Source organism: Gopherus evgoodei, chromosome 11, assembly GCF_007399415.2.
Source record: "Gopherus evgoodei ecotype Sinaloan lineage chromosome 11, rGopEvg1_v1.p, whole genome shotgun sequence".
NCBI lineage: Eukaryota > Metazoa > Chordata > Testudines > Testudinidae > Gopherus > Gopherus evgoodei.
The window spans coordinates 10,425,193-10,451,661 of NC_044332.1; the positions used below are offsets into that span (position 1 = coordinate 10,425,193).

The 26,469-nt window shown below is 55.1% G+C and overlaps 1 protein-coding gene across 5 annotated transcripts; it reads left to right on the plus strand.

Moving 5' to 3' along the window:
- Positions 1–1,545: 1,545 nt before the first annotated feature.
- Positions 1,546–26,469, plus strand: LOC115659458 (zinc finger protein 300-like). Of its 5 annotated transcripts, XM_030579626.1 has the most exons (7): positions 1,546–1,593; positions 3,937–4,030; positions 12,501–12,627; positions 13,809–13,922; positions 17,349–18,146; positions 20,426–20,582; positions 26,168–26,469. In XM_030579626.1, exons 2-6 carry the CDS (start codon positions 4,007–4,009, stop codon positions 20,428–20,430), a joined length of 1,068 nt encoding a protein of 355 aa, XP_030435486.1. In that variant the 5' UTR covers positions 1,546–1,593; positions 3,937–4,006; the 3' UTR covers positions 20,431–20,582; positions 26,168–26,469. The 5 variants fall into 5 exon arrangements, with proteins under 5 accessions (XP_030435486.1, XP_030435484.1, XP_030435485.1 ...); XM_030579624.1 differs by lacking the exons at positions 20,426–20,582; positions 26,168–26,469 and having other exon boundaries at positions 17,385–18,809; XM_030579625.1 differs by lacking the exons at positions 20,426–20,582; positions 26,168–26,469 and having other exon boundaries at positions 17,388–18,809.

Below are 26,469 nucleotides of genomic sequence, written 5' to 3' on the forward strand. Positions count from 1 at the left end.
TCTGAGCTGGGGATGAGGGGTTGGGGTGTGGAGGATGAGGGCTCCAGCTGGGGGTGCAGGTTCTGGGGTGAGGCTAGGGATGAGAGGTTTGGGGTGCAGCAGGGTGCTCTGGGCTGGGACTGAGGGGTTCAGAGGGTGGGAGGGTGAACAGGGCCAGGGCAGGGGGATGGAGAGTTGGAGGGGGTGGGGGGTCAGGGGTGCAGGCTCCCAGCAGGGCTTACCTCAAGCAGCTTTCAGAAGCAGCCGCATGTCACCTCTCCAGGGCCAAGGCGGATGGGCAGACAGGTGGCTCTGCATGGTGCCCAGTGAACAGGCATCACTCCTGTAGCTCCCATTGGCCACTGTTCTCAGCCAATGGGAGCTACAGAGCTGGCACTTGGGACGGGGGCAGCATGCTGAGCCCCCTGGCTGTCCCTGCACGTAGGAGCTGGAGGGTAACATGTCACAGCTCCCTGGAGCCACACGGAGCCAAGGCAGGCAGGGATCCTGCCTACGGTGACCAGATGTCCCAGTAAAAGTGGGAGTGTCCCGATTTTTAGGCATTTGTCCTGCATCTCGATCAATGTTGGTCAGGACGCAATTTGTCCAGATATTTCACATTCCTGTTTTTTTGTTTTGTTTTATTCTGCTGGTGGGACTCCATTTTTTTCTCCTCTCTCTGCCAGTGGGACTCCGGAATGCCGCGCTTTTTTTGTTTTTTCCTGTGATGGCAGGACTCCGCTTCCCCCCACCCTCTGCTGGCAGGACTCCAGGACTCCGGTTTTGTTTTTTTCCCTTCCCTCTGCCAGCGGGACTCCCCAGCCCCATGTGTCCTGATATTTCCTTCATCCCCTCTGGTCACCCCAACCTGCCTTCGCCCCGCTGTGCCACCGACCAGACTACAGGCCGGAGCTCTCAGGGTCCCTTTCTGACCAGGTGTTCCCCTGAAAACTGGACCCGACCCGTGACCCCAGCCCCTTTCAAAGTCCACCCTGGGACAGGCGCCGCCGGCAATGAGTCCCTACACCTCTGCCCGCCGCCCCTCCGCCAGCTCTGCCCCTGCTCGGGCTGGATGAATCCCTGGGGCTCCATCGCACGGCCCCGCCCTTGATTCCGGGAGGGCGGCCTGGCGCCCCAGGAGTGCGGAGCAGGGCTGACCTGGGGGGGGGTACGCGCCTCTGCTATAAAAATTCCCCTTGTTTTGCACAGCGACATGGTGCACGGGGGGGGGGGTAAAGTTGCTCCCCCATCTCGAGGGGCGCCCCGGCCTTGCCCACTAGCTGCACCCCTCGTTTCCTTATTCCCCCCCCCGGGGCCCGATCCTGCCCCTCCAGGCCCTCTGGCTGCATTTCCTCCACCTGGACCACGAGCCCCCCCGAGGCAGGAGCGAGCTGAGCGCGGGGGCACCCGGGGCTCCGTGTCCGCTCCTGCAGCGGCCGCCTTCGCCACGAGGGGGCGCGGCGCCGGCTGAGCCAGAGCGCTCAGGGCTGCAAGCAGCAGCCAGAGACGTCGGCCGGTGGGCCGAGCAGCTCGGCGCTCCGCTTGTCAGGCCTGGGCCAGGCCGGAGGGCGGGGCGCGGCCTCGCGGGGCGCGGCGCGGAGTCGTTCCGGAGCGGTGAGTGCGGCCCTTCCCCCTCCCCTACCTGGAGAGCCTGGCTCAGAGACCCTGCCCCGCCCCTCGTCCGAGGAGACTCCTCACGGACCCCGCCCCTGCCCCTCCCGCGGGGCGAGACTCCCTCACTCAGACCCCGCCCCGCCCCTCCCGCGGGGCGAGACTCCCTCACTCAGACCCCGCCCCGCCCCTCTCCCCACAGACCCCGCCCCTGCCCCTCCCGCGGGGCGAGACTCCCTCACTCAGACCCCGCCCCGCCCCTCTCCCCACAGACCCCGCCCCTGCCCCTCCCGCGGGGCGAGACTCCCTCACTCAGACCCCGCCCCGCCCCTGCCCCTCCCGCGGGGCGAGACTCCCTCACTCAGACCCCGCCCCTGCCCCTCCCGCGGGGCGAGACTCCCTCACTCAGACCCCGCCCCACCCCTCCCGCGGGGCGAGACTCCCTCACTCAGACCCCGCCCCGCCCCTCCCGCGGGGCGAGACTCCCTCACTCAGACCCCGCCCCGCCCCTCTCCCCACAGACCCCCCCCCCTACCCCTCCCGCGGGGCGAGACTCCCTCACTCAGACCCCGCCCCGCCCCTCCCGCGGGGCGAGACTCCCTCACTCAGACCCCGCCCCGCCCCTCTCCCCACAGACCCCGCCCCTGCCCCTCCCGCGGGGCGAGACTCCCTCACTCAGACCCCGCCCCGCCCCTCTCCCCACAGACCCCGCCCCTGCCCCTCCCGCGGGGGGGGACTCCCTCACTCAGACCCCGCCCCGCCCCTGCCCCTCCCGCGGGGCGAGACTCCCTCACTCAGACCCCGCCCCGCCCCTCCCGCGGGGCGAGACTCCCTCACTCAGACCCCGCCCCGCCCCTCTCCCCACAGACCCCGCCCCTGCCCCTCCCGCGGGGCGAGACTCCCTCACTCAGACCCCGCCCCGCCCCTGCCCCTCCCGCGGGGCGAGACTCCCTCACTCAGACCCCGCCCCGCCCCTCTCCCCCACAGACCCCGCCCCTGCCCCTCCCGCGGGGCGAGACTCCCTCACTCAGACCCCGCCCCACCCCTCCCGCGGGGCGAGACTCCCTCACTCAGACCCCGCCCCGCCCCTCCCGCGGGGCGAGACTCCCTCACTCAGACCCCGCCCCGCCCCTCTCCCCACAGACCCCCCCCCTACCCCTCCCGCGGGGCGAGACTCCCTCACTCAGACCCCGCCCCGCCCCTGCCCCTCCCGCGGGGCGAGACTCCCTCACTCAGACCCCGCCCCGCCCCTCCCCTCCCGCGGGGCGAGACTCCCTCACTCAGACCCCGCCCCGCCCCTCCCGCGGGGCGAGACTCCCTCACACAGACCCCGCCCCGCCCCTCCCGCGGGGCGAGACTCCCTCACTCAGACCCCGCCCCGCCCCTGTCCCCACAGACCCCGCCCCTGCCCCTCCCGCGGGGCGAGACTCCCTCACTCAGACCCCGCCCCTGCCCCTCCCGTGGGGAGAGACTTCCTCACTCAGACCCCGCCCAGCCCCCAACTCTGCCCCACCCCCTCTCCCCCACACACCCCGTCCTCTGCCCCCCATTGGGAGAGATGCCTTCACAAGGACCCTCCGCCACCACAGACCCTGCCCCACCCCCCCAGACCCCACTCCCTGCCCCTCCCACGATCAGTGACCCCCTCACACTGACCCTGCCCAGCCCCCCCAGACCCCACTCCCTGCCCCTCCCACGATCAGTGACTCCCTCACACTGACCCTGCCCAGCCCCCAACTCTGCCCCACCCCCTCTCTCACCCCCAGACCCCACCCCACTGCCTGCCCCTGCACGGGGCAGAGACTTCACATAGAAAACAGACACCATCAGAAAATCAGAGGCAGAATAGACACACGTGGCCTCCCGAAATGTGGTAACCCCCTGGGAGGTTTTCGTGTGCACAGAGCTGCATTTGTGCCGCAGACGCCATCTGCCCGTTCTCCTGGGGACAGACAGGAGAGGATGCCTGGAAAATGGTGGTCGGAGCAAGTTCCCAGGATGATCCCGATCAAGAGTGCAATTGAAATGAGTGAGGATTTTCCCAGCCTGGAGAGTCCAAAGTGTCTGGCTCCGTCTGCACTGACAGCGGCAGTGTTTTAACATGACAGTGTGGTCGCGGTGCTGTAGGAAAACCACTTCCGCGAGAGGCGTAGCTCCCAGCGCTCGGATCCTGTCTACACTGGCAAGTTACTGCGCTGAGACTCGCTGCGCTCACGGGGGTGGTTTTTCAGCGCAGTAACTTGCCAGTGTAGACAAGCCCCAAGTGTGCAGGGCCTGGGCGAGAGAATCAGGGGTTGAACTGAAGCCCCGTCTGAAACCTCATCAATGCCCTTCTCACCTTGACAGGCTGCAGAGTAACAATCAGGTTTCGCTCCAGATTCACTCCAGATTGTCACCTTGTCCCAGGGGAAGGGAAATGGATTCCCTGAAGCCAGCTCAGGTAGGGGATTGTCAAAGGGTGGTAGAGGCGGAGCCTTTGTGCCTCTCACTCCCCTGCCCTACATCCCCAGCACTTTCCTCAGTCTGCTGCCTGTCGTCCATCCCCGCACATCACCAGCAGCTCCTCAGTCTGCCATCTGTCCCCTCCTCACTGTGCCTGTCATCCACCCCCCAACATCCCGAGCACCCTCCTCAGTCTGCCATCTGTCCCCTCCTCACTGTGCCTGTCATCCACCCCCCAACATCCCGAGCACCCTCCTCAGTCTGCCATCTGTCCCCTCCACACTGTGCCTGTCATCCACCCCCCCACATCGCCAGCAGCCTCCTCAGTCTGCCATCTGTCCCCTCCTCACTGTGCCTGTCATCCACACCCCACATCGCCAGCACCCTCCTCAGTCTGCCATCTGTCCCCTCCTCACTGTGCCTGTCATCCACCCCCCAACATCCCGAGCACCCTCCTCAGTCTGCAGCCTGTCCCCTTCCCACTCCGCCTGTCATCACCCCTGCACACACATCCCCAGCACCTTCCTCAGTCTGCTGCCTGTTCCCTCCCCACTGTGCTTGTCATCCAATCCCCCACATCGCCAGCACCCTCCTCAGTCTGCCGCCTGTCCCCTCCCCACTGTGCTTGTCATCCACTCCCCCACATCGCCAGCACCCTCCTCAGTCTGCAGCCTGTCCCCTTCTTACTCCGCCTGTCATCACTCCTGCACACACATCGCCAGCACCCTCCTCAGTCTGCCGTCTGTCCCCTTCCCACTCCTCCTGTCATCACCCCTGCACACACATCCCCAGCACCCTCCTCAGTCTGCCGCCTGTCCCCTCCCCACTGCACCTGTCATCCACCCCCCAACATCCCGAGCACCCTCCTCAGTCTGCCGCCTGTCCCCTTCCCACTCCGCCTGTCATCACCCCTGCACAGACATCCCCAGCATTCTCCTCAGTCTGCCGCCTGTCCCCTCCCCACTGTGCCTGTCATCCACCCCCCCACATCCCGAGCACCCTCTTCAGTCTGCTGCCTGTCCCCTTCCCACTCCGCTTGTCATCACCCCTGCACACACATCCCCAGCACCCTCCTCAGTCTGCCGCCTGTCCCCTCCCCACTGTGCCTGTCATCCACCCCACACACATCCCGAGCACCCTCCTCAGTCTGCCGCCTGTTCCCTTCCTACTCCGCCTGTCATCACCCCCTCACATTTCCAGCACCCTCCTCAGTCTGCCACCTGTCCCCTCCCCACTGTGCTCGTCATCACCCCCTCACATCGCCAGCACCCTCCTCAGTCTGCCGCCTGTCCCCTCCCCAACGTGCCTGTCATCACCCCCCCACATCGCCAGCACCCTCCTCAGTCTGCCGTCTGTCATCCACCCCCTCCACAACGCCAGCACCCTCCTCAGTCTGCCGCTTGTCCCATCCCCACTGTGCCTGTCATCCACCCCCCCACATCCCGAGCACCCTCCTCAGTCTGCTGCCTGTCCCCTTCCCACTCCGCTTGTCATCACCCCTGCACACACATCCCCAGCACCCTCCTCAGTCTGCCGCCTGTCCCCTCCCCACTGTGCCTGTCATCCACCCCACACACATCCCGAGCACCCTCCTCAGTCTGCCGCCTGTTCCCTTCCCACTGTGCTTGTCATCACCCCCTCACATTTCCAGCACCCTCCTCAGTCTGCCACCTGTCCCCTCCCCACTGTGCTCGTCATCACCCCCTCACATCGCCAGCACCCTCCTCAGTCTGCCGCCTGTCCCCTCCCCAACGTGCCTGTCATCACCCCCCCACATCGCCAGCACCCTCCTCAGTCTGCCGACTGTCCCCTCCCCACTGTGCCTGTCATCACCCCTGCACACACATCCCCAGCACCCTCCTCAATCTTTCGCCTGTCCCTTCCCCACTGTACCTGTCATCCACCCCCCCACATCCTGAGCACCCTCCTCAGTCTGCCGCCTGTCCCCTCCCCACTGTGCCTGTCATCCACCCTCCCACATCCCGAGCACCCTCCTCAGTCTGCCGCCTGTCCCCTTCCCACTCCGCCTGTCATCACCCCTGCACACACATCGCCAGCACCCTCCTCAGTCTGCCGACTGTCCCCTCCCCACTGTACCTGTCATCCACCCCCCCACATCCCGAGCACCCTCCTCAGTCTGCCACCTGTCCCCTTCCCACTCTGCCTGTCATCACCCCTGCACACACATCCCCAGCACCCTCCTCAGTCTGCCGCCTGTACCCTCCCTACTGTGCTTGTCATCCACTCCCCCACATCGCCAGCACCCTCCTTAGTCTGCCGACTGTCCCCTCCCCACTGTGCCTGTCATCCACCCCTGCACACACATCCCCAGCACCCTCCTCAGTCTGCCGCCTGTCCCATCCCCACTGTGCCTGTCATATCCCCCCCCACACATCCCCAGCACCCTCCTCAGTCTGCCGCCTGTCCCCTCCCCACTGTACCTGTCATCCACCCCCCCACATCCCGAGCACCCTCCTCAGTCTGCCACCTGTCCCCTTCCCACTCCGCCTGTCATCACCCCTGCACACACATCCCCAGCACCCTCCTCAGACTGACATCTCTCCCCTCCTCACTGTGCCTGTCATCCACCCCCCGACATCCCGAGCACCATCCTCAGTCTGCCGCCTGTCCCCTTCCCACTGTGCCTGTCATCACCCCCTCACATTGCCAGTACCCTCCTCAGTCTGCCACCTGTCCCCTCCCCACTGTGCTTGTCATCACCCCCTCACATTGCCAGCACCCTCCTCAGTCTGCTGTCTGTCCCCTCCCCACTGTACCTGTCATCCAGCCCCCCACATCGCCAGCACCCTCTTCAGTCTGCCGACTGTCCCCTCCCCACTGTGGCTGTCATCACCCCTGCACACACATCCCCAGCACCCTCCTCAGTCTGCCGCCTGTACCCTCCCCACTGTACCTGTCATCCACCCCCCCACATCCTGAGCACCCTCCTCAGTCTGCCGCCTGTCCCCTTCCCACTCCGCCTGTTATCACCCCTGCACACACATTCCCAGCACCCTCCTCAGTCTGCTGCCTGTCCCCTCCCCACTGTGCTTGTCATCCACCCCCGCACACACATCCCCAGCACCTTCCTCAGTCTGCCGCCTGTCCTTTCCCCACTGTGCTTGTCATCACCCCCTCACATCGCCAGCACCCTCCTCAGTCTGCCGCCTGTCCCCTCCCCACTATGCTTGTCATCCACCCCCCCACATCACCAGCACTCTCCTCAGTCTGCCGCCTGTTCCCTCCCCACTGTGCCTGTCATCCACCCCCCCACATCACCAGCACCCTCCTGTCTTCCGACTGTCCCCTCCCCACTGTGCCTGTCATCCACCCCCCCACATCGCCAGCACCCTCCTCAGCCTGCTGCCTGTCCCTTCCCCACTGTGCTTGTCATCCACCCCCGCACACGCATCCCCAGCACCCTCCTCAGGTTGCCGCCTGTCCCTTCCCCACTGTGCTTGTCATCACTCCCTCACATTTCCAGCACCCTCCTCAGTCTGCTGCCTGTCCTCTCCCCAGCGTGCCTCTGTGGCATTCTGTACCTCAAGGTAACACCCTGGAACCTCCATATTCATCCCTGTGATAAGAGTAGGATCACTCTTTTGTACAAAGTCTGCCTTCATTTTAAAAGCCTTAATCTGTTGAACATTAATATCCTGTTGGATTGGTTGTGCTACTGTTACATATGAAGTTATGAAGTATTGCTGTATGCGTCACTGACATATGTTGTGAAGTTGGGAACACCCACAGCCAGCTTTTCGGTTACAACAAAGGAGTAGCCATCAATACCCCAAGAACATTAATGACTCATCAACGCCTGGGTCAGTAGCCCAGATGAGGCACATACACTATAGGAGCAGACTAATCCACATTACAGCAAATATCTTTCCAGCAAGCTGGAAGAAAGTATAAAAGACATTATCACTTGACCCCTTCCCCCCATCTCAACATCTGGAAGCACATCTGAAAGACAAAGGCCCCAGGCTGGAAGATGGTCCCAGGCTGTGTATTGGGGAGCTGTAACTTACTTTGACCAGCTGTCAGGGTGAGAAAATCTGTTTGATTCAACTCTTGCTTAGACTAAGGCTATGTCTATACTGGCAACTGAATGACAAAACTTTTGTCTTTCAGCAGTGTTAACCCCCCACCCCTCACCCCGAAAGACAAGGTTTGCCGTGACAAGTGTCTGTGTGAATGGCACGTTGTTGGCAGGAGCACTCTCCTGCCAACAATGCAAACACAGCTCGTTAAGAGTGGAAGTTCTTTGTCGACAGGAGAGCCGACAAACAGCGGCTGCACTGCACGACTTTTAGTGGCACGGCTGTGGCGACTCAGCCATGTTGGTAAAAGCTGTGTAGTGTAGACGTAGTCGTAAAGTTTAGGATTTAGAGTGTATATTTACTTTTGATTTCCTTAAGGTAACTCTCTCTGACATTTACGCCTGCCACTTATAATCACTTACAATCTCTCAGTAGTTAACAAACTTACTTTAATGTTCTGTCCTTAACAGTGAGTTTGTCTAAAGTGCTTGGGAAATCTCAGATTCCAAAGGCTGCTGCATTTCTACTTTCCTGTGGAGAAGGGGCAAACTAGGTGATGAGTTTGCAGGCTGCTGGTTCAGTTCGGGGGTGCAGGACTGTGGAGTTGGGGGGGAATTGGCTGGAGTCTGTTGATGGTTCGTGAGTGGCTGGGAGATCATTCATGCAACACAGCTGGGTGTGTCCCTGCCTGTGGGTGGCTGTGTAAATGCAGTGCCTGGCAGAGGCTTGTAGCCAGACATCAGCATCACAGCGTGAGAGGCAGCCCAGGTTGGTGGAACAGAGGACTTAGCGGTCCCACAGCCCTGCTTGTACCCCGGGACCCTGTCACAGCCTCTCAACCTATACCTCCTGTGTCCCAACATTCTCCTCAGTCTGGTACTAGAGAAATTCTCCAGCCTCCATTTTGTCTGCCTCACCCCTAGTCAGAGCAGACGAGCGGCTCCACTCTATGCTGCCGATTTTAAGCATGCTCAGTACTGAGGAAGGGTGAAATGTTCAGCTAATTGGCAGAAAGTCCAGGATATTTAAGATGGGGTCCCGGCAAAGAGACAGATATGAGTGTGCGTGTGTACGAAGAGAAAGAATCACACCTCTGACTGATAAAGTGTTGCAGCGCGCATGTGCAGATCGATAGCTACTGAGCATGTCTAGTATGGGGTGAGGAAGAGAGCTGTTAGCTGGTCAGCTGACTGGCTACAGCCAACTTATATCAGTTTTACAGCTTGTCCTAAAATCAGAGCCTTCAGTCACAGCTCTGAAGTAGTGGTGAATACTGAGCATCTGCAAATGAAGTAATTGCTTCCAAGACTAGAAAGGTATACTAGAAGAGAGCCAGCATGCAGGAGGGTTTGCATTAGAAAGAAAGAGAGAGTCTATCAGGAAAGTGGGACAAATTAGAAGCCAGCCAGGGAAGCCAGAGAAGAGCTACTGGAAACATATTAGAAAAGGTGCTGCAGAGAGAGAGAAAAAACCGGAGCGGAGCAGAACTGACTGACCAGGAACTGAAAAGCAATAGCGATTAAAGAAAAATACCGAAGTATTTATAACAGTGATTTAAAGGGATACCAACAGATTTATAAAGTAAGCCTGCTATTCTTTTAATTATAGCAGAGAATAGGCACATTGTAGGATAGTATATAGGATTAGTGTGTGTGTGAGTTTATAAGAATGCATACGATTGTGTTACCCATTGCAAGCTAACTATGTAAATTTGAAAGCAAGAAATGCTGTCAGCAATTTGTTCCAAACTGGTCATCTGTAGCAAAGTGCTTCCCTTAGAATCGTGTAAACTGTACGCTGTGGCAGTTTCAATGCTTTGTAATTTGCAGTAGGGGATTTGTTTGATTCCTGTCTCTAGATTAGTTGTAAGAGGGATTGTTACTTTAATAAGAGGACGTTTGTTGTTTAGGAAAGAATACTGCCCGTCAGTTCCTTTATGTGCAGGTTATATTGTGTCCTTTAGTGTTTTCCTTAACAACCCTGGGAATTTATACCTTGGGGAGGACAGATTAAGGGAGCAATAGGCAGGTCATTTACCTAGGGGCACCCAAAATCTATTTTGGGGTAACAAGTCTGCTGCCTGTTCCCTCCCCAGTGTGCCCCCTCTGAACCTCCACACCCACAGCACCTTCCTCAGCTTGTTATCCACCTCCCTGCCACAAATAATCCCGCACATCCTCTTCATTCTGCCTCCCATATCCCATCTCCTGCTGCTTATCCTCCTGGGGCCTCTTCCAGCTACCTCCTGCCAGTCCCCCACAACAGAAAAATCCCTATGTGCCCTTAAGGGTCAGTCTGCCTCCCCACCTCCCACTCACCTCCCCCCATGCATCCTCCTGTCCAGTCCTGGGTCTGCTCCCATCCTTCCCAGACACATCCCCCCATGACCTCCTTCATTTGCCTCCTGCCCCCGCTCACATCTTCCTGTCCGATCTTCGGCCTACCTCCTGCCTTCACCGCCCTGCAAACTCTTTGGTCTGCCTCCTAGCGGCTGTTGCAGATCCACAAGATCCATGCTACCCCCCAGCTTTTCAAAAGCCCCTTGGAGGATCCCCTTCAGTTGGCCAGACCCTCAAGGGGTCCCACTCTTCTGTAAAAGCCTCACCGCTGCCAAGAATGAGGGTCTGGACTCCAGCCTTGCTGCTTCGTGCCATGAGCTCTGCCCAGCGAGTCCCGCTGAGCCAGGCTCCTGGGTAGAGACCTGCCCGCTCTGCCAGGATCAATATATCTCAGCCAGGATTTGCAGTGACATCCAGCAGCCCTTTCCAAACAGAGCAGGGTTTATTAGTGGGCTGGGACCCAGCATGGGGAAGCCCTGAGATTAGCAGAGAGAAGCTTTGGTTAAGGTTAGGCCATAGCCCGTCCTGGCCAAGCCAATGCAATCAGCCAGCCAAGCTGTGATGGATTCCATTACTGGCTCTAGCTCTTTGGGTGTGTCTACATAGCAACTAGACACCCGCAGCTGGCCTGTGCCAGCTGACTCGGGCTGTGGGGCTGTTCCATTACTGTGTAGCCATCTGGGCTGGAGCCCAGGCTGTAGGACCCTGTGAGGTGGGAGGTTTCCAGAGCTGGAAGTCTACACAGCAATGAAACAGCCCCTCAGCCAGAGCCCCATGAGCCCAAGTCAGCTGGGACAGGGCAGCAGCGGGTTTCCCTTTGCTGTGTAGAGAGGCTCTGCCAGTACAAAGTGAGAGCTCCGTGTCTCTCCAGAAGACAGCGCCTATCCCTGCCACCTGGCACCTTTCCCCTTTGTTCTCCAGCTGGGGCCTCTGCTCAGCATCCCAGCTCAGCCATAGGGGTGGGGAGGGGAATCTCCTTCCTCCCAGTCGCTGATTGCCAGGGATGAGTGTCCCAGCCACTGGGGCTCCCACTGTCTTTTCAGATTCTTCATCTATCTGGGGGTCGGTTTCCAGCCAGCCCTTTAATGGCCCAGTCATTCCACCCCAGATAGCGAGGTGACCCCTCCCCCAACACTCCCAGCCCCCCACATGTCTTCTGTGCTGCTGTGGGAGCAGTGTTAACCCTCCTGCACCCACTGCGTAGCTATGCAAAGTAGAGAGGGAAACTGAGACACACACATAGGAATCATACAAAATATTAAAGAAAATTTCCACTTGGTCACACCTACCCCAGTGCGCATCAGTCTGCACCCCCTCAGCCTGCCCCAACCCCAGTGACCCTGCACTGTTCTTTGTTAAACTCCTCCCCCCCACACGCACACTTCCCTTTTCATTCTTTTTCACACATCCTCTTTCCCCCTCGGACTGACTCCTTGTTGTCCCCCTCATCCCTCCTCAGTTTGCCACCCCCAACATGTGCCCTCCTCTGCATCCCATCCCTCCACACACATGTCCCCTGTGACCTTCCCAGTCTGCCCAGCTCACCCCCGCTCCACACATGCCGTCCACCTGCTTCTTCCTCTCCCTGCCTCTAGCTCCGTACACAGTCTGCCAACCCCAGAGCCCCAGCCACATCCTCCCAGAACAGCCTGGCTTCAGCCTCCCTGAAAACAGTGGGAGCTGGTGGCCCCCTTTGCTAGGGGCAGCCTCTCTTCCACGCATCAAATGGTGGGGAAATGGCAACCATCTTGAGTCAGGACTTCTTGGCATCAGGCTCACCTCTCCCACAAAAGCCATGGCAGAGGCCAGCCACGTCGAATATGTGCGATTTCACTGCCATGAATGCTGAGACCACACGTGTCAATCCCCAGATAAACATTGTGAGACCCGCAATAAAATTACTGGAGTTGTGGTTTCATCACAATAACCGCATGTTTTTAAACTAATCTTTCAGAAATTACCCCCCTCCCCATCTTCCCTAAGGACTGTTCCTGCTGTCTGTGGACGTTCCCAGCTCTTTCTGTGACTGAGTTGGGGGCTGTGGCTGGGACAGCAAGTTGTAAGTGGGGGACTCTTGTTGTTGATACAGATGCCGGTGACCTTTGAGGAAGTGGCCGTGTATTTCACCCAGGGGGAATGGGCCTTGCTGGACCCGGGTCAGAGAGCCCTGTACAGGGATGTCATGCAGGAGAATTACAGGAATGTGACTTCACTGGGTAAGGACCCCTGTCCCTTTGGTGTTAGAAACTGGGCATCTTTGATGTGCCCAAGTCAGCTTCTGCTCAGGGTTCTTCCCTGATCCCTTAGATTTCAGGGGAATCAGCCCCATAGTCCCAGGCTCAGCAGGATTAGGAAGGTTTAATGCGTTTGCAGTGATGCTGTACCAGAGTCATAAAATCCCCCATTCAGTGGGGATCCCAGAACCATAGATTATTAGAGTTGGAAGGGACCTCAAGAGATCATCTAGTCCAACCCCCTGCTCAAAGCATAACCAATCCCCAAATCGCTCCCTCAAGGATTGAACTCACAACCCTGGATTTAGCAGGACAATCCGCTTCTGCCCTCCCAAAGGCTGTCCAGGAACACTTCCCATCCCTTTGGTTTATACAAGGACACTGTAGTGGGGAGACTACTCACCCCTGTGGTGCCTCCTTCTGGTCATCCTCGGGAATTAGCTCTTCCAGCCTGGAGCGCCCTCTGCAGGCCGGTGTCTCACCTGCCTCTGGCCCCCGTATCCCTCCCAGACCCTGGTGCCCTTTACATCAGGGTTCTGCCCCCAGCAGTAACCCACAATCTGGGTCTCCTCACCCAGGGGAACACCCAACCCTCTATTCCCACCTTGCCTCAGTGACCACTGCCAGTCACCATCCAGCCCCCATTCACTGGGGCAGATTGCAGTCTGCAAACCACTCCTCATGGGCAAGGGAGGTTAGGACCTGCTGCCTTTGCCTATCTCTGGCTGCCCCTCTGCAGCCCTGGTACCTATTTGGCCTTTTTATCAAGGCCATAGCCTGGGCTTTTGCCAGGCTGGAGCTCCCCAGCTCCCTCTGCCCTTCCCCAGCACTGTACCACCTCAGGTACCTGCCTCAGCTCCCAGGCAGCCAGGTCCTTCTCTCTCAGAAGCTAGAGAGAGACTGTCTTTTTGAACTCCTGGCTCACAGCCCTTTTATAGGGCCTGCTGTGGCCCGATGGGGGCGTGGCCCCAGCTATGGGTCCTTCCCCAGTCAGCCCAGCCTTTACCCAGCTGCAGCCTTCTCCAGAGCTGCTTGTGACCCCTCTTTACTGGAGTGGGGCAGCTGCCCCGCTACAGACATCCACCCAGCCAGTGCATCTGGAAACAGCTGTCTGAGAACAATGGTAAAACTCAGCTCTCACTTAATTTCTTTTCCCAGAGCAGGTTTTCCAATTCCCAAGCCCAGTGTGATCTCCCAGTTGGACCGAGGGGAAGAGCCGTGGGTCTCCGATCTCCAGGGGTCCCAGGCTAGAGAGATCCAGAGAAACATCCCCAGAGGTGAGAAATTGGTTAAACGGATGTGGAAACCATCTGTCATTGACATACAGTGCTGGGATTCCCATGCAGCCCCCTTGTGCTTCTCTGGTTCTAACTCATTGCTCCCAGGTCAGGATTGTCCTAGCATGTGTCATGTCCTGCTGGAAGACATAATTCATGGCTTTCCATGCACCCTCATGGACACCTGACAGTAGCTCCCTGCCCCCTGAGTTTTCAGATGGGATGTGGAGGCAGAATTGGCTGTTCTCCTTCCAGGTGTGTAAGAGCTGAGTAACCTATAGCCAGAGAGTTTTCCCTAGTGGTACCTGTCAGTTTGCCATGCATGTCTTCATGTATCCAGGCAAAGGAATGAAAGGTGGCACCACCCAGCACCCAGACAGCTACTTCTCACCCGCAGTGGCTGGTGGTCAGAGCTCTCCCTCGACTGTTGTTCATGGGTTCCCTTCTTTCTTCTGAGGAAACTTTTTTCTGTAAATAATTTTATTTCTCACTGGAGTTTTGGTTCTTTCTTATTTTATAAAGTTGTTTTTTTCTTGTTTTTCTCTGGGGCTCTGCTACCTGGTTCTGGGAGGCTTGGTTATGTCAAAGTCTCCTAGAGTTCTGCACTGTCTCAATTGCAGGGTGTCTCATCTACTGAACAGCCCTCACACTCGGTGAGGGGCACATTAGAGACAAATGCTCTATTTGTAGATCTTTCAAGAAAAGAACACAAAAATATAGGGAGCATGCTGTACATCTCTTCTCAGACCTCAGTCATCTGGAGTCCAGTATTTTGTACTAGGCCAAAAGTTTTCCTATGGATCTTTGTTCCCCTTCTCCCACCATATCCTGTAAGAGCAGTAAGTCAGTCTCATGGCAAGACTTGACTTATCAATCAAAGAGCTTTTCTTCTTCAGAACCAGACTCTGGGAGCTGAAAAGCCTCAGCAGAGTCCTCATAGGAACTGTCAGGTACCAAGGTTAGAGCGGAAGTAGAGACTAGCTGCTCCCCAGTGCTGACAGTGACTCAGAGCAGGAAATCCAGCCATTGACTCCAGGACTAGAGAATGTTTCCTTGAGAATGGCTCTGACAATGTATTAAAGGCATCAACTTCAGTACTGCCAGAAACATTATTGAGAACCACGACACATGATGCTCATGCAACGTCATGATATTTGTCATGCAATGTCTGTCTGTGGGTGCAGGATTCCCCTTTGGTGCAACAAGATCCAACTCTGACTGCTCATAGAGTACAGCCTTTATTACAGTCGGTGATGCCCTCATCACTGGCTAGAACATCTGTAGGATCAGTACCATCAGCCATGACATTCTCAGCATCTTCAAAGCCTCAAGTACCGGTTTCTTCTACACAGATTGTTCCTATAGGACTCAAGCCATCAGTACCAACGTTTAAACCTACTGCAAAGAGGCACAGATCCAGAGGCTGTACTCTGGTGAGTCCTAGTATCACACCACCGATTGCCACCGACTGCCCATATTCATTATCAGATTGAGAAGAAGAACCCCATACTTCTTGTTCTAGAGAGGAGATCTAGATTCTCTCCATTACATTCTTTGGTGACAAAATAGAGCATTCAGTGGAGATACCACAACGGGAGATCTAGACATAGATCTCCATGATGTTGCTGATGAACCCTGTGTTATATGGGTCCATGCAATAGCTGTACTGAAGCCCATGCGGCATCCCTCCAGCATCGAGACTGGCTTCTCCAGACTGTGTTTCAGGGAGTTGTGTGGGCGGGAGCTGAGTAAGGGGTAAGATTCACGTTATAACTGAGACTAATTGTGCTGTGAAGACACACTCTGCCAGTAAGAAATAACTAGTCTTTTTTCTCAAGTTACGGTGCCAGCCACCCTGAGATTAGAGATTAGTGTTGTCTCCTCCACAGGTTCTCCCTTTGAGCCTATGGCTTTTGTCCTCTTCAATACTTATCCTAGGGTGGCCACTCATGCACTCCCGGAAAACGAGACATTGTGGTACTTCCCAGAACCTCATGAACCTGTTCTTGCTGACATGACCCCACCCCACCAGTGTGATTTCTCATGCTTGGTGTGTGTGAGCTCACTGCACGTGGGGGGCAGAATTTTTAAGAACAGGCCACCACATGCTCACCAGCATGCAAGGACACACTGGCAGGGGTGGAGTGGTGTGCTCTTCAGTATGTCTGATACTGGACAAAACCAGTTTTGTCTGAGTACCGGATGGGGAAATGCTTTAGACAAGCAGGACTCTCTGGTTTAGTACCAGACCAATGGCCTGCCTAATTTATCAGCCAAGGTCACCTTTCCAGTGGCAGTTACTTCTGCTAGAAGGGTTTGGAAGCCAAGCATGAATTTCATATCACTGCCTCCACCCCTTGGTGTACTCTCTTTATAAGACTAAAGTTGCTTTAAGGTTTCATCCACAGTTCTTCATCAAAGGCAGTTACTGATTTCCATCTCAATCAAACCATCTTTTCCCTTCCCTTTTCCCCCAAACCACGTTCACGTAAAGTTCAAGAGAAACATCACTTGCTGGATGTCTGCTGTCCCTTGCCTTTTATCAGGACAGGGCAAAACAGTTTCAGTCTTTGCCGCAATTCTTTGTTTCCTGTGTGGAGAGAATGAGAGGACAGGAGGTTCCCATAGGGTGAATTTCTGGGAGGATCACTGCTCATTTCACTACAAGTTACGATCTTGCAAAATTAAAACCTCCTTCCAAGCTGACGAAACTCTGTGTGAGAGTCTCAGCAGCTTTCCTACAGGACATTCCAATTCCAGATAACTGCAAGGCAGCAACCTGGTCTTCAAATCACACTGTTCCCAAGCATGGTGCCACTTCAGCCACTTCTAGAGACTACACTAGCTTTGGAAATTCTGAAAAGCAATTGCAGAGCAGCTAGACTCCAAACCCTCCTCCATAGAACACTGTTTGAGAGTCACCTGAAGTGGAATAGACACAGAAAAAGAAATACATACCTGTACTGATTGTTTTCCAGGATGTTTTGCAGATGCCTATTCCAGCACACGCCCTGCTCCCTTCTCCTTCAGAGTCCATTATGATAGGATGCTGGTGTAAATTAACTGAGATGGTGCAGGGGGAGCTCTGCCCTTCATGTCCTCACCTGGATGTATGACGACATGCATGGCACATGTGCCATCTCGGTGGGTACCACTGCAGAAACTCTCCAATTACAGTGCATTCAGCATTCACACCCCTAAATTGGAATAGACATGAAGTGGAATAGACATGTGCAACATCTTGAAAGCATCAAATACAGTACATGTAGGTAGCTGATTTTTCCCTTCTCTCTTTCTTCATGGAAAGGGCTGGGGTGCAGGGGGAAGAATTCAACTCCTGATTTGTCAGTGTTCCCAGCAATTCTTTTGTTTTGTTTCTGCACTTTCCTGTTCTCCTTTTCTGACTTTCCCGTTCCCCCAGCACAGGGACTGACTCCTGTCCGGATTCTCTCTCTGTCTCAGCAGGTGATGAAACAGTGAGTGAGAGCAATGAAGAGAATTCTTGTCCCGCAGGCCCTGAGCGAATGGAACCAAAGGGGACGTTGCTAGGAACGTGTGAAGAGGATGATTCACAGAGTCCTGCGCATGCCAGAGAAACTCAATGTAGGCCAGAGAAGCAGCAGGGAAACCCCCCAGGGAAAACAATGGGTGAATCCAGTCACCGAGGGGGAGGTTCGGAGGATCCCAATGTGGCCATGATCCAGGCTAGAATCTGCACTAAGGAGAAGCGATTTGAATGTGCCGAGTGCAGGAAATGCTTCAGTTCTGGATCACACCTTGTTAGACATCAGAGATCTCACACGGGAGAGACCCCCTATCACTGCCCTGAGTGTGGGAAACAATTCAATGACCAATCAAACCTTATTAGACATCAGCGAACCCACACAGGAGAGAGACCCCATAAGTGCCCTGACTGCGGGAAATGCTTCAGTCAGAGGTCAGGCCTTATTGTACATCAGAGAATCCACACGGGAGAGAAATGCCATAAATGCCCTGACTGTGGACAAACCTTCACTCAGAGTGCACATGTAACTAGACATCAGAGGATTCACATGGGCGAGAGACCCTATGGTTGCCCAGAGTGTGGAGAAAGCTTTGCTTGTACCTCAGACCTTATTATACACCTGAGAGTCCACACGGGGGAGAAACCCTATAGCTGCCCCGACTGTGGACAAAGCTTCACTCAGAGTCATCACCTTACTGACCATCGGAGAATTCACACAGGTGAGAGACCCTATGCCTGCCCCGACTGTGGGAAGAGCTTCAGACAAAAATCTGGTTTCAATGTCCATCGGAGAAGGCACACGGGAGAATGCCCCTATCAATGTTCCATCTGTGAGGATAGGTACAAGACCAAGACTTCCTTAATATTCCACATGAAACTCCACATCGACTAGTGCTGGCCACTTCCCCTCCTCTTCTCTCTGCGTCTGTAGAGATCAGAGGAACGGTGGAGATAATAAAGAGTTGGCCAACTCCCTAGGGAGCCAAGTGGCTCCACTATTGATGTGTGTGCTGTGTGTCTCAGGAGGATGGAGGCACCGGGAGCGTGACATTATTATTACTGCATTGCATTGTTCTCTGACCCTCTCCTGTCCCTTCCCAGTGCTGTCTGTCAGGGGCAGGCCGAAAGGTTCAGCTGGGTTTCCTGGTCCCTGTTTTCAGCCAGGGGCTCGGTTCACATTGTTGCACACTGGGATTATTCCAGAAATTGCCGCCCTGGGAAGCATTTTACTCCTGTTTCGATGTGGGATGATGGGGAGAGAAGGGGTCTGAAATTTCTGGGAAGTCGGGTGTCTGTGGAGTCTTTATTGCTCATTGAATGATTTTGTCTGTATTGTTCAGTTATTTGTTCCCTCCCCCCAAATAAAATGCAAATAAAACTTCTGGCAAATCCCATTTTCCTGAGCAGCCTGGGAATGTCAAAGGTTCTTGAACTCTGGGAGCGGGAGAGGCGAAGTGTCCCAGACTGGGCGAGTTGTCTCTCTCTGCAGGAATCACTCATTCCCCCGTGTTCAGCCCTTTCACTGATGTCTCAGCCCATCCAGCTTTAGAAGCAGGAATGCAGGTACATCTGTGTCTTGGCTCTTGCAGCTCTGATGGCCTCTGAGCTCGATCTTTGTGTCTTTCCTGCCCCTACACAAGGGGTTGAATTGGGGTAGGGGAGAAACAGCCTCAGAAGCAGAATCCAGGATCCCTGGCTTGGTGGCAGCCCCAGAGGACAGGCACAGCTGGAGATGATGGGTAGATTTCCAGATGGGCAGCAGCCCGTCTCCGTCTCTCCAGCAGCGTCTCCAGCATCAATGTGCCCAGCTCAGTGAGGAATGCGGTGACATTTCCCACAGACAGAGCAGCCGCAGGGCCAGAACATCCCATATGTGTTCTGGCCCTGTGGCTGGCAAAGCTGGGTAGGTGGGGTGAGAATAATTTGCCATGCAGAGTCCATATGAGAGGGCAAACACTGGCAGCACGAGTGGCTGAGGGAGACTGACAAGAGGCCGGGAGTCAGAGCCAAGGACCTAGGAGTTTGCCATGTGATAAAACAGCAACAAAGACCACTGTGAGTCTCAGGCAAAGATGGCCCACAGTGTGGAGCAGGGATGGGAGAGTCACTCTGCTCAGCTCTGGGGACACCTACCTGGGAGCCTGGACCCAGCTGGCTGCCCAGGGCCCTGAGCTGCTGGGATCCTGCTAGTCCTGTTTCATGGCTCCCATTCTGGGAGATTTCTTAATGAAACAGGATTGTGCCCAAGAACTCCTGGGAGGGGAAAGTTGCATGTCTTGGCTTGAGCCTGAGTCACTCTTGCGTGGGACTGTAGAGAGCCGAGAATCTCCCAGGTGTTTGCCAGATCAAATTCATTAGTGCCGTATCTTCGTAATTTACCATGCTGCTCATGAAATACGAGAACTTTGCAACAGCAGTACAAAAGGTAACATGGATAGAGACTCAACCCTGCTCCCAAGTGCAAATTACATATAGAAACAGCCCTCGGGACAGTAAAAATACACCTACAGAAATGAATAAGCGGATCCATTTAGTGTGTGAAAGTAGAATGAATTAGATTGTAAAAGTAGAATGGAGTAAAGAAATGCTGTATGTTCCTTTAAGCGGGGATGAGGAATGTTGAGATAAAGTTGCCAGGAAGAAAAACATTAAGGTATGGAACAATGGATCCACTTAAGCTAATGGTGGGACATTAGCAGGAGATCGGTAAGAGTTAATTAGGAAATAAGATGTGCCTGTCTAGCCCCAGGTAAACTTATCAGTTCTGTTCCCTTTGTTATCTTGTGAAGTTCGCGCCTGTTTTATCTGTATAAATAAAGTCGCTTAAGCCCTGCATGGGACTCACACATTATCTGGGTGTATTGGCAGAGCGCTTTGCTAATAGAATAGAGTGGTCTGACAAATTGTGAGTCCTGAGTCTGACTTTGACAATTTAGAGGTCCCACTGAGATGGCAACCGTCTTCACTGGGGCCGTGTGATTCCTGACTGTTTTTGCAGGATGATCGTGGCAGCTGGCACCTGGGCATTTGGCCCGAGCGGTCCTCCGCCGGAACGGAAGGTTGCACGACCACAGTGACATCTATGCCATCAAACCTGTTGGTTCCCACTCTGTTCTGGTAGGGATCCCAGGATCTGACATCAGGAATGTGGTCAGGTAATTATTTCTATGTTTTGTCCAGACTGAGGACTGTCCTGTCTCTGTGTCTATCTGTCCTCCTGTGGAGTATTTGAGTCTGGGTGCCATCTCCGTCCGGGGATCGGCCGACCAAGGGATTCCTGTCCCCCCGGTCTGAGTGAGTGAAATCTACACAATCATAGCCGCACTGCACTTTGGGTAAAACCCTTGGTGTGAAAGTAAGGGCAATTGAGGCAGTAGCCTGTGGGCTCCTTTTGTGTGTTGCACTGGGCATTGCTCTGACGAACCCGAATTTCCTTCCTGTGTGATTGGTGTGTGTGAAGTCCTCCTGTATGGGTAACCAGACATCTAAGTCGGGACAGTTCCCTAAAGGAATGCTGGCTCATATTATGCATTTTAGGAAGGGTCTGGACTCCTGTAAATTTCTGGAAAAATGGTCTAGGTTAACTCAGAGGGATCCCAAGACTCATAGACTGTAAGGTCAGAAGGGACCATTATGATCATCTAGTCTGATCTCCTGCACAATGCAGTGTTAGGATCTTGGGACAAAGACCAAGTGGACGTCTTAAAAGACAAACTCGGCCAACCTAAAACTAAATTGGCTAGAGGAGAGGTTGATTGTTTCATGCAGTGGTGGGAAGATGCAAATAGTAGGTGGACAGACTCAAAACTCGCCTCTCTCAAAGATTCAAATGATAAGTTAAAAGCTTTATTGGAAGCTTCCTCTCCCACCACCAAACCAAGCGCTCCCCTTTACCCCGTTCTCCGAGAAGACTTGGATTGATCCCAACTCCCTTCATACTCCCATCTCACTGTGGAAGAGGATGAAGAAAGCCCTTTGTTAAATTCTGGGGACGACGATAAGAAAGACACATTAATTGGCTTGGCAGCCTTGCGTCGGATCAATAGACAGTCACCAACCTCCCCAGTTCAGGAACAACTCTCAGAGGTCACCAGTTCAGGCCAGTCCGGATCATCTGATACCGCCCAGACCCATTCCTCTGGTATCCTTCAGACCCCATTCCCCCGAAAACCTCCAGTCTGCCTGACTCCTCTGATTTCCCTCATACATACGAAGATAGCCTAAATAACGATTGGGTCCACCACTTGCGCTCTGGCTCTAAAACTCTCCAGGCTCCCCTCCAAATCCTGCATACTGGGCACCAACAAGAAGGTCCCACTTAGAGCTATAAACCTTGGACTTGCACAGAGCTCCATTCAATTGTAAAAGGCTTTCCAAAGCCCCTGGAAAATCCTACCAAATTCGCAGAGGAATTTTTGTTAGTGTGCGACACCTATGAACCCTCTGAGGCAGACCTGCTGCAGATGTGCAAGCTACTTGTAACCCCTAGCGAGCATGGAAAATGGCTCACAGCAGCAAATTGGCCCATCAGTGAGCACCACTCTAATTTGCCAGACAGCAGTCCTGATGCTGAATACCGGAAAAAGTGTAAAGACCAAGCTAAACACCTACGTGAGGCCATCCTTCGAGTATGGACTCCTAAAACCAACTGGACGGCCATACACTGCTGTAAACTGACCGGGAGAAAACCCCGAGCGACTTGCACCTGGCTAACTGATGTTTTTCTGCAATATTCTGGTATACAGCAACTGAGTGAAAATGGACAGGGCACCCTGGCTCATGCGTTTGTTAATGGCCTCCTACCTGCTATTGGCAGTATGCTAAAGCGAATAAGTGTTGGGTGGGAGACTGAAACCATGGACAAATTGCAAGCAATGGCAGAGCACTGCCACCGCACTCTGAAAGGAAAGGAGGAACAGTCCTCCCCAAAATTAATTGCCCTGCCAATACAACATTATTCAGGGCAGGGTAAATAGTACCTGGGACGGGGAAGGTTCCAGGGATGGGGACGTGGTCACAGGAGGGGCTGTGAAATTGTATTTTTGGGTTTTGGGGATGTTTGTAATTACTGTAAGCAGCCTGGACATTGGAAGAACGAGTATCCACGCCAGCCTAATAGCTCTGTAGGCAACCAGTTAGACCTCCGGTTGGCACAGCCAGTGAGTCCCCAACCTTACTTTGTCCCACAGCAATGATGGGACGCTGGGGAACCTCAGGAAATTTTAGCTCCTTTACTACCTCTCACTGCCACGGGTGAGTGTGTTTTGACTATCAATGATCTTTCTCTCCCTTTCCTTGTTGATATGGGAGCTTCGCTCTCTGCAGTTCGTACTACCGACCTGCCTGCGGTTCCATGCTCTGGAAAAACCGTGTCCACTGTGGGCATTACGGGAGTCCCAGCCCCTTATCCTTTTTCAAAACCTCTACCGGTCCAGGTTGGTCCCCTTTCCGCGGATCATGCCTTCCACCTCTCTGATTCCACTCTGGTAGACCTTTTGGGTCGGGATCTGTTATGTAAGCTTGGCTGCACCATATACTGTTCCCTGGATGGTGTCTACTTACAAATCCGCCAGTCCTCTCTGAGAGATTCTGTGGCCTCCCTGCTGTCTGACACTCCCCTTTCCACTCCGATCCCCTGTTACCCATTGATCCCATCCCTTGAACATGTAATTTCGCAGGTCCCATCCTCTCGGTGGCCAACCCACACATCTGAAGTGGCACGCTTAAATACTGACCCCATCTGCATTACTGTTGAATCCTCCAACCACCTGCCTCACTTGTCTCAATACCCTTTAAACCCCCGGGCAGAGGCTGGCATTGCTCCGGTCATAACTGCCCTGCAGGAGCAAGGCATTATTGTTCCCTGCTCCAGTCCCTGTAACACCCCTATCCTCCCAGTTCGAAAAGCTGATGGCAAATCATGGCGATTTGTTCAGGACCTTCGAGCCATTAACTGCATTGTTATACCCGCTTTTCCTGTTGTCACTAACCCAGCAACAATTCTGGCTTCTATAAGTTCTGTCCCACCAGGTGCAACTTATTTTACTGTTGTTGGTTTGTGCTCTGCTTTCTTTTCTGTCCTGGTTTACTCTGACTCCCAGTATCTTTTTGCCTTTTCTTACAGGGGGCAGCAATATATATGGACCACACTTCCCCAGGGGTATATGAAAAGCCCATCTTACTTTTCCCAAGCATTAGCCCCAAGACCTCGCTGACCTTGTTTTCCCGTCCGGGTCCACACTAGTCCAATATGTAGATGATCTACTCTGTTCCCTTCATTGTCTGCCTCAAAAACTGATTCTTTAGTGCTCCTTACTGCCCTAGCAAACAAGGGTCACAAGGCTTCTCGCTCTAAGCTACAGCTCTGTCAAGCCTCTGTCACATACCTTGGCTTTCTCCTCTCCCAGGGTTCCCGTACACTTTCTCCCACCCGCGTCCAGGCTATCCTCAACTTTCCCCGACCCTGCTCCCCATGCCAGGTCCGAAAGTTTTTGGGCATGGCTGGATTTTGCAGGCAATGGATTCCCCAATATGCCTCCCTTGCAAAACCTCTCCAGGAACTCACTCGGTTCTCTGTGCCTGACCTCATGCCGTGGCCCCTTGAGGCTGACTCTGCCTTTGTTTCCCTCAAACAGGGTTTGGCTTCTGCCCCCACTTTAGGGCTGCCAAACTATTCTAACCCTTTTACCCTTGTCTGCCATAAACAATCTGGATGTGCACTTGGAGTTCTCACTCAGGTGCACAGAGGCAAGAACCGCCCAGTGGCTTATTTCTCTGCCACTTTGGACTCTGTGGCCCAAGGCCTGCCCCCCTGCCTGCGTGCTGTGGCTGCCGCAGCGCGCCTAGTCGAAATGTCTGAATCCCTTGTCCTTCACTCTCCCCTTACTCTCATGGTCCCTCACTCTGTGGAAACTCTGCTGTTACAAGGTAAAACAAGCCACCTCTCCTCCGCTTGCCTTACCAGGTATGAACTTCTATTGCTGTCGGCTTCGTATATCACCATAAAACGTTGTTCTCAGTTAAACCCTGCCACTCTTCTTCCTTTGTCTGATGATGGTGATCCCCACGACTGCCTTGCAACTGTCTCTGCTGTCCCCGTCCCCCACTCTGACCTTTCTGATGTTCCTCTCCCCAGGGCCGGCTTTAGGCCGATTCGACCGATTCCGGGGAATCGGGCCCCGCGCCTAAGAGGGCCCCGCACCTTCGGCACCTTTTTAATTTTTTTTTTAACTTACCCCGGTCCCCGGCTGCGGTCTGGTCCGGGGTCTTCCATGGTCCCGCTCCTTTGAGCGAAGCACTGGCGGGAGCGCGGCGCAGCTCCACTCTCCCAGCTAGAGCTGCAGCCAGGGTGGCAGGGCTTTGCCACTCTCCGGCCGGGGCTGCAGCCGGGGAGAGCGAGGCGGCGGGGCTTGCCGCGCTCCGACCGGAGTGCAGCAATCCTAGCGGCTCCGGCTGGAGCCCGGCAAGCCCCGCGACCCCGACTGGAGCTCCGGCCAGAGCGTGGCAAGTCCTGCGACCCCGGCTGGAGCTCTGGGCCTTTAAATAGCCACCGGAGCCCGGGCAGTGAGGGGTCCGGGGGCTATTTAAAGGGCCCAGGGCTCCAGCTGCCTTTGCCACCCCAGTCCTTCAAATAGCTGCCGGAGCCCGGCCTCCCCCATGCATTCCCCAGCACTCCCGCGGCTATTTAAAAGGTCCGGGACAGGGTAGAAGGGGGTTTGGGGGCTACTTAAAGGGCTGGGGTTCCAGCTGCCTCTGCTGCACCCCCTGACCTGCCCACACCAGTCCGGCCCCCCCTGCCTGCAGCCAGCTCTGCACCCCATGCCCACAGCCAGCCCCTGCCAAACCCCCTGTCCTGTCTCCAGCCAACCTCTGCCACATACCCCTGCAGCCCTGCCCAAAGCCAGCCAGCCCCACACACACTGCTGCCCGCACCAGCCCTGCGCACCCTGTCCAGCCTGCACCCTCTGCCCTGTCTCCAGTCAACCCCTGCTGCACCCCACTGCCTGAAGCCAGCCAGTTCCACACTCCGCTGTCTCCAGACTTGCAAACCCCTGCTGCACCCCCCTGCAGCCCTGGCTGAAGCCAGCCTGCCCCACACCCCTTGTCTCCAACCAGCCCCACACCCCTTGCCCTGCCTGCAGCGAGACCCTACCTCCAGTCATCCCCTGCCCTGCCTTCAGCAGCCCCATGTCCACTGCTGCCCTGCAGTTTCCAGGGCAGTAACCCTGCACACCTGCTTCAATGAGGCGGGCAGGGAGCAGCTGGGACCAACACGTGCACACCCCCAGGGAGTGGTGGGGACCCACACATGTGAAATGGCGGTCATTAATAGCCAATCAACAGCATATATGATGCAATGTATATAATATATAATTTTATTATTCATATAGTTATGGAAAGTAAATAATACATGAAAGAAATGTATTTTTTTTCCACTTTTTTTTTTTAAGTCATCCCTGCCAGGGCCTCGCCGAAAATGTTCAAATTGGGCCTTGCACTTCCTAAAGCTGGCCCTGCCTCTCCCTAACTCTGACCTTGTTTTGTTCACTGATGGTTCCTGTTTTCGAAACAACCAAAGTCGTCTCCTTGCAGGATACGCTGTAGTGTCACTCTCTGAAACCCTAGAAGCTGCGCCTTTATCTTCTGTAACCTCGGCACAAGTCGCCGAATTAGTCGCCCTCACCCGTACCTTCAACATTGCAAGGGATTAATGCAAACCATAAGTCACTTCCATTCACAGGTTCGAGCTGCCTGGCCGACGGAGCCCACCTCTGACGCTTGCCACAATCTTGAGCCAGGTGATTGGATCTACATACGGCACCTTTATCGAAAACACTCCTTGGAGCCCCGGTGGAAGGGTCCTCATCAGGCACTGCTTACTACCCAGACAGCTGTTAAACTGTCTGGCATCGCAGCATGGATACATGCTTCGCAGTGTAAGAATACACCCTTCCCGGCGAACCAATTAACACCTCAGAACCGCACAGAGTCAATTTTGACTCCAGAAGAAGACGTAGAGGAACAGCCTGCAATACCTTACAA

Excerpts from the sequence above, each read along its gene's own strand:
- LOC115659458 (XM_030579622.1), top strand. The coding sequence starts at position 4,007 with ATGGATTCCCTGAAGCCAGCTCAG. Across the intron at positions 4,031-12,500 it reads ATTCCCTGAAGCCAGCTCAG|ATGCCGGTGACCTTTGAGGA; the intron begins GTAGGGGATTGT and ends TTGTTGATACAG. Across the intron at positions 13,923-17,348 it reads CCAGAGAAACATCCCCAGAG|GGACTGACTCCTGTCCGGAT; the intron begins GTGAGAAATTGG and ends CCCCCAGCACAG.